This window comes from Mercenaria mercenaria, chromosome 4 (genome assembly GCF_021730395.1).
Source record: "Mercenaria mercenaria strain notata chromosome 4, MADL_Memer_1, whole genome shotgun sequence".
Lineage (NCBI taxonomy): Eukaryota > Metazoa > Mollusca > Bivalvia > Venerida > Veneridae > Mercenaria > Mercenaria mercenaria.
The window spans coordinates 7208770-7215258 of record NC_069364.1 but is presented as its reverse complement, the minus strand read 5'-3'; the positions used below and the strand labels follow the sequence as shown (position 1 = coordinate 7215258).

General features: G+C 35.5%; 2 protein-coding genes across 2 annotated transcripts; both read left to right on the top strand.

Moving 5' to 3' along the window:
* Positions 1 to 2693: 2693 nt before the first annotated feature.
* On the top strand, positions 2694 to 5701 carry LOC123553187 (complement C1q-like protein 4; the record flags this gene model as incomplete). Its single annotated transcript, XM_053540026.1, has 1 exon — positions 2694 to 5701. A coding segment is annotated over one exon (486 nt), but the record flags the coding sequence as incomplete, so codon positions are not given.
* Positions 5702 to 5818: 117 nt separating this feature from the next.
* On the top strand, positions 5819 to 6232 carry LOC123552646 (complement C1q-like protein 4). The gene has a single exon (XM_045342389.2). It carries the CDS (start codon positions 5819 to 5821, stop codon positions 6230 to 6232), a length of 414 nt encoding a protein of 137 aa, XP_045198324.2.
* Positions 6233 to 6489: the final 257 nt, after the last annotated feature.

Below are 6489 nucleotides of genomic sequence, written 5' to 3'. Positions count from 1 at the left end.
AAACGACTGCTCAGTAAAATGATATTCTGTGGGTTGTATAGGCTATTCGTCGTATTCGATACAACAAAATGGGAAGTTGGACACCGATGCATACTGTATGGAATGATTAAGGGTCATTGAAACACAGGACCAAAATATCCACCATTTACGGTCTCCTGCAAACCATGTCATATCAGCTGTGAAAGATGTAAAGTAATCCACATTATAGTCAAAACAATTTCTAGAAGTAAAAAGGAGATGGACAAAATGAGCAATGCTTAATATATGCCAATGTAAGGTCGTAATATACTAGTAATACATGTAATATTATAATATACATTGTACTAGTAATAATATTATTAGTCTCACCAGGAAAGACCGATTGCCGCAGTTATAAGATCAGTGATTTCTATCGCCTCTTTCTGGAAATAAAGCCACGCAGAAGGCTTTTTCTGGACTTATATGTCTTTCCACATTCCTGGCACACAAATGTCTGAAATGTAAATTTATGCACTTCAGTACTACATTGATAATAATATTTCATATTTTTTAAACCAAAAAGGACATTCCGAACAAAATGTCTTAAAATAAGAGATCTGGAAATAACATATACATTTTATGACCAACGAAACCAGTACAATTTCCGATTTCTTTTTACATCTGTTACTGACGCTAATGTCAGATGCGCAAATGTATTTCATTCAGCCGAAAAAAAGAATTCAAAGTTAACGCGACTGAAATAGAATTAAATATAAACTGTTGATTTTTCAAAAACTTAACAGTATTTGTTACAAAGGTTACACATGCCATTTTAGTCGACCTAGAAATGTAATACATAAATGGAAAGTTTGTGCATTTTCAATAAAATCAGTCAAATTAAGTACTAAGTAGTTCACCTTAGGTAAAATTTCACATTTTACACTCGGCGAAAAGCTTTCATTTGTCATAACCATTTGAATTCTACTACAAATATAACGAATTTTTTCTTACAGTAAGCAGTGTAAACATCGGGAAAACTTAAATGAAGTAGATAGACTTTTAATCACAAATCTTTAAATCAAGCCCCCGTCTTAGCATTAAGAAAAACGGACCCCGCTTAGCAACTTGATAAATCCGGTCTCGGAAGCTATTGAAGGCTCTTAATTTGTAATTTCTTAAAGTGCATATGTCAAGACAATACTCGTACAAATATCCGTGTCGCAAAATAGCCTTTTACGGTCTCTTAAAGGGTTTATTTATTGAATTTGCGAAAATGTCCCCCGTCTTAACATCATCAAATTTGTTCACTTCGGTTGCGCGGTTGCACTTTTAGAGAAAACGAACGGACTTTGAGACAGAAAACTTGTAGCCGAGTGTCGGATTTTCATATGAGACGGCACTCATCTATGTTTCCTTTTATTTGAACAGGTTGCTGAAAAGATATTTAAGAAAATGTTACCTTTATCGAGCAGTCCGCCATGTTTTTGGCACCCCAGATTAGCGAAAAAGTCACGTGGTACATGCACCCTGGCTACGTCGAGCTACGGATAGAAACGTAGTAACTCGTATCGATCCGTACCTGAGCCGTACGAATTGGTACGAATTGATACGGATTACTACAGTAAGGTACGTCTCAGATACGTTTCAATACGGGCCGATACGGATTACTATGTTTCTATCCGTGGCTAGACGTAGCTTTCCGCGCCGTATGTGTGACTGGGGTATTAATGAGGTCGACTTAAGGGTTTATCTCCTTGGAAAGAGTAATATCTATACCCTCGGTCGGTATCACTTTTTCAAGGTCGATAAATCCTCATATCAGAAATGATTTCGAACTATATGCAATACTGTAAATATACCCAACTAAATAATTTTAAGGTTGAGCGAGTTTATACACGTTAACCATTAAAGAAGTTAAACTACAACCAGGTAGAGCTATACTTCCGTGACGCCGTATAATGGATTCCTGTATGTTACTACAGTGAGGTCTTTGCAATTAAAATGTGTGTTTGTTTTTCTCAACGGATTTCTAGTCCTCTGAAGTTAATGTTATTCATAAATGGTTTATGACAAGGGATGTTTGTAAAGTTAATACAGTGCAGCCTTTGACAGAAACATGGATGTTGTGTAGAACCTGTTTCTCTGCAAAAGATCATTAAAACTATACAGACATATAACATGTAGTAGGAATGCTCTTCATTTGTATAATTAATCGGGTGGTATTCGCTTATCTATTGAGTGTTAAGTATGGATAACTTTCTCATCCTAGTTCTAGTTTGTGCGTCTTTGTTCATTGGTTGGTTTCAGTTCCAGATGATAGAGAAAATAGTAAATCTTCAAACAGACCAGTATCAAATTCATAATTTCAACATGTCCAAAACATTGTGGAATGATACTAATTTCACTTGGGTATTGATTACATTTTACTCGGACTTTATCATAGACTCCCTGTGTAAAATCTCAAACTTTTAACTAAAATAAAGGTATTAAATCGATATAATATTTCAGTGAAACTTCAAAGTTTTGTTGTTTGGAGCATCATCTGGGGCATGTGCAGTGAAAAATCTTAATTTGATTACTAAAATAGTGTGATATTTATTTCTAAAGTCACTATATGTTCATTGTAAATATACTCCATTATACCCAAGTGGAAACTGGCAGGTACTCGAAAATGCAGCTCTCTGATTGGTCAATTAGAACCCCTAATGTACTGTGATGTCATGATAAAATTATGAATAACAGAAAAACTGGTTAACCTTCAAAATGAAAATGCAAGACTCTCGGAAAGGATAATGACACTTGAAAAAGATGGGGAAAGGCAATCGAGCGTTTCAGCCCATGTAAGACTATCTAAGACAACACCCATTAGTGGCACTGAAAGAGTCATGTATGATTTGGAAATATCAAATATTGGTGGAGCATACGATTTCCAAAATGGGCAGTTTATCGCTCCTGTTGCCGGTGTCTACATGTTTCGTGTGACCTTGTGTCTGTTCGCGAATAAACAATGGATGGATCTTAACATTGTTAAGAATGATCACGTGATTGGCAGGGTGTTTTCTGTGGACAACCAGTACCATACCTGTGGTTCGGAAGCTTTGAGTATTCATTTTGACGCAGGTGATAAGATATGGGTACAACGAGCAGCCGGGACGTCTTTAAGTTTAAACCAAGACCATGGATGGAATTCGTTCACAGCTATTCTCATACATGCTGACTAAATTAATATACAAAAGCACTGACCTAAAACCGATATTATAAGTTCCATGTAAAATACTGACGTAACTGGTTTGTTAATTTATCCGCAGCTGTTTTAAATGACGCGTTGGGCGAAAAGACGCCAGATAGGTATAAAATATAAAAAATTTCCAAAAAAAAATTTAAAAAAATAAAAATAGATAAATAAATAAAATAAAGTAATAATAAAAATAATAATTATGATAATATTTTACGATTAAGAAAAATGTATAACTTTACTACTTTTTTTATCCTTAAATGGCGAATAATTAAGTTACAATATCATTGGTTTAAGCTGCGTTACGTTATTCATGACGTATCAGTTATGTTCACGCTACGACAGGCGTTTGGAATGCATTTACGCTTTTAATACTGTATTGTTGATTTCCAATTGATTTATTAATTATAAAATGTGCAAGTGTGGTAATAATACTTGCCTAGTGAAACAAACGCGGGTAATTGTGATATACACAAGCGATTCAGCACAGATCTCGAACGATTTGGCATAACTTGACCCCGAAATCAAATTAAACTTAATTCAGTTTGAGTATTTTATTATACTGAACAGACAATTGGCCAGTTTTTCAACTATTAAGTAATGACTTAAGCTCTGACTTAAGCCGTGTCAGGTATATTTACAACGATTTTGTCAGCACGTGAATAACGGGGCTCGACAAAAGTTAAACCTTCAATTGGATTTTTTCTACTTTGAGCGGTGTCAGCAATGGCTTATCTTTCTATTGTTATTTTAAACCTGGGGCAAAGGTGGTTTAAGAAAAGATGCAGGCGGAATATTTAGACATGGAATTAAATTTCCAGTATGAAGTTAAAGCAGAAATTTTGAGGAGGTCGGGAATGATACGGGACTGAGCAAACCCTTTCGTTATGTACGACGATTTGGACTTTTGGACAGATTTTTTTCTCAGTGAAGCTAGTATTATATATGTTTTACTTTATATAGAAGAAAAACTTAAACCAACGGCGACGGCGACGCCGACGCTGGGGCGAGTGCAAAAGCTCTATTTTTTATTCGAAAAGTCGAGCAAAAAATGTAACACATTCAACTCTTCCATTTAAACTTTACTAAATTCGCTACGTTTGTACACGTTTCAAAGTATACGTGCAAGCATAAATATATAAGTGCATGTAATTAATTATAAATACATGTAACGAACAAATATGTAGGTGAACATATATATATAAGTCCATGGATACGCACGTCTGTATATATACGTCTCCTTTCAATGACTTGTGGATTTTGAAATTCATGCATTTACAAGTGTAATTTGAATACCTATACTATTGATTTAAATTTACAAATGCATTCCTAATTACAAGTGCATATTACACGTGTTTTGTACATGAAAGGTGGAACATTTAGGAATAATGAAAACAGTAAGACAATGAGCAAACATAGGAATGCTTGTAGTCTTACCTTGAAATAAATTCACCTTTTTTCCCAGCAATTTTTTTTTTCATTCATTAGACGGGCGCTCGTGCTTTTGTGTTTTAATGTGTCTTTGTATTTTCTATGAGAAGTAGTAAATCACCAAAGTAACACGTTTTATCTATGAAAAAATACAGCGAAACGGTCCGATGACTGTATCTACATCTTCATAGTGTGTGACCAAGGCTTAACTAATACATCGCAAAAATACCCGCCGAGTATTAGTAAAAATCCGTTAGAAAACAAGGTTGAGCGATGGCCTAACTAATACTGGTTTGAGCCTTTCTTAGTGCTAGAGTTGAAAAACTGGCCAAATGTATCACTTTCATGTCACTGAAAAGTATAACTACAACAGAAAATATCAACAGAGAGATGGAAAAATAATTGTGGATCCGTATTATCCGCATACATTAACACAACGGAAAAAAAAATAAGACTCCCTTGTCCACTAGTTATGTAATCTTTTACCCTGTGCAGGTATAGTTGCCTTATGTATTTTTTCTGTAGTGAAATGTTTGGAAATGACAAATATATTGGTAGTTTTACTTTCGTTGGTAACAAAGGTTCTAGCGTAGTAGATTAAATAAGCTAACAAGCTAACTATACCCCTGCAAAGTTAAGCGACTTTTCACCCACTTAATAAAACCTTCAAGGTTGAGCGACTTTCTATACATTAAGCATATAAACCAGGTCGATCTATACCGTGTAATATAACGTCATACATTAACTTCAAGGACATTAAAAATATTTAAAAAAGGAAAATTACAACAAGAAACTGTGTTTGTTTGTGACATTTTCGTGAATATCCACTATGTAACTATGATTCTCAATGGATTTCTAGCCATACTGTTATAAATGAACTGCGAATACGGTTACCTCTGAAGATCAGTTACACTGGGAAGACAGAAACACGGATGTTATATAGAACCTGTTTCTCAACAGAAGTTCTTTCAAACTACTGTACAATGTACTAACTTCAGGAAATATTTCTAGATCTGTTTTGTGGTATTTGTCAAGGTTTCATATCAAATGATAAATATGGATAACTTTCTCATCCTGGTTCTAGTTTGTGCATCTTTTTTCGTTGGTTGGTTTCAGTTCCAGGTGATAGAGAAATAAGTTAATCTTCAGACAGAAAATACAAGGCTGGAAGCGAGAATTAATACACTTGAACAGATGCCGGACCGACATTCGGCGGTTGCTGTTCACGTCAGACTGTCTGGTGCATTTCCTCTTACTGGTACAGCCAGAGTCATGTATGATGTTCAAATTACCAACATTGGTAAAGCCTTTAATTTCCAGAAGGGGCATTTGACCGCCCCTGTTTCCGGAGTTTACCTGCTCCATGTGACTGCGTGCCTTGGTCCAGGTGGACAGTGGATGGACCTTAACATTATGGAAAACGACAAGGTGATTGGCAGGGTGTTTACTGGAGACAATGCTTATCGTGCATGCGGTTCAGAGGCACTTAGTGTTCATTTAGATGTAGGAGACATTGTGTGGGTTCAACGTGCTGCCGGAATAGCTACAGTCTTAAACCAGGACCACGGATGGAATTCCTTCACAGCTGCACTTATAAAGGCTGACTAAAGAGAAAAGATAAGGGGAATAGTTCTGTAAAGACAGACCCAATAGTTACGGTTATGCATATTGCATTTTCTGTCCATGTCTTCTATCACTGTATGAACTTGAACAGGCTTATAGCCATGTTCTGGACAGGCAGATTAAAATATAATAATGTAGACATAGACAAATAATAATTCTACTAGGTATTTATCCACGCACCAGGCAAAAAGAACAATGAGCTAACTGTATGGTTAAAAACTTGGTGATGTCATTTCATCAAA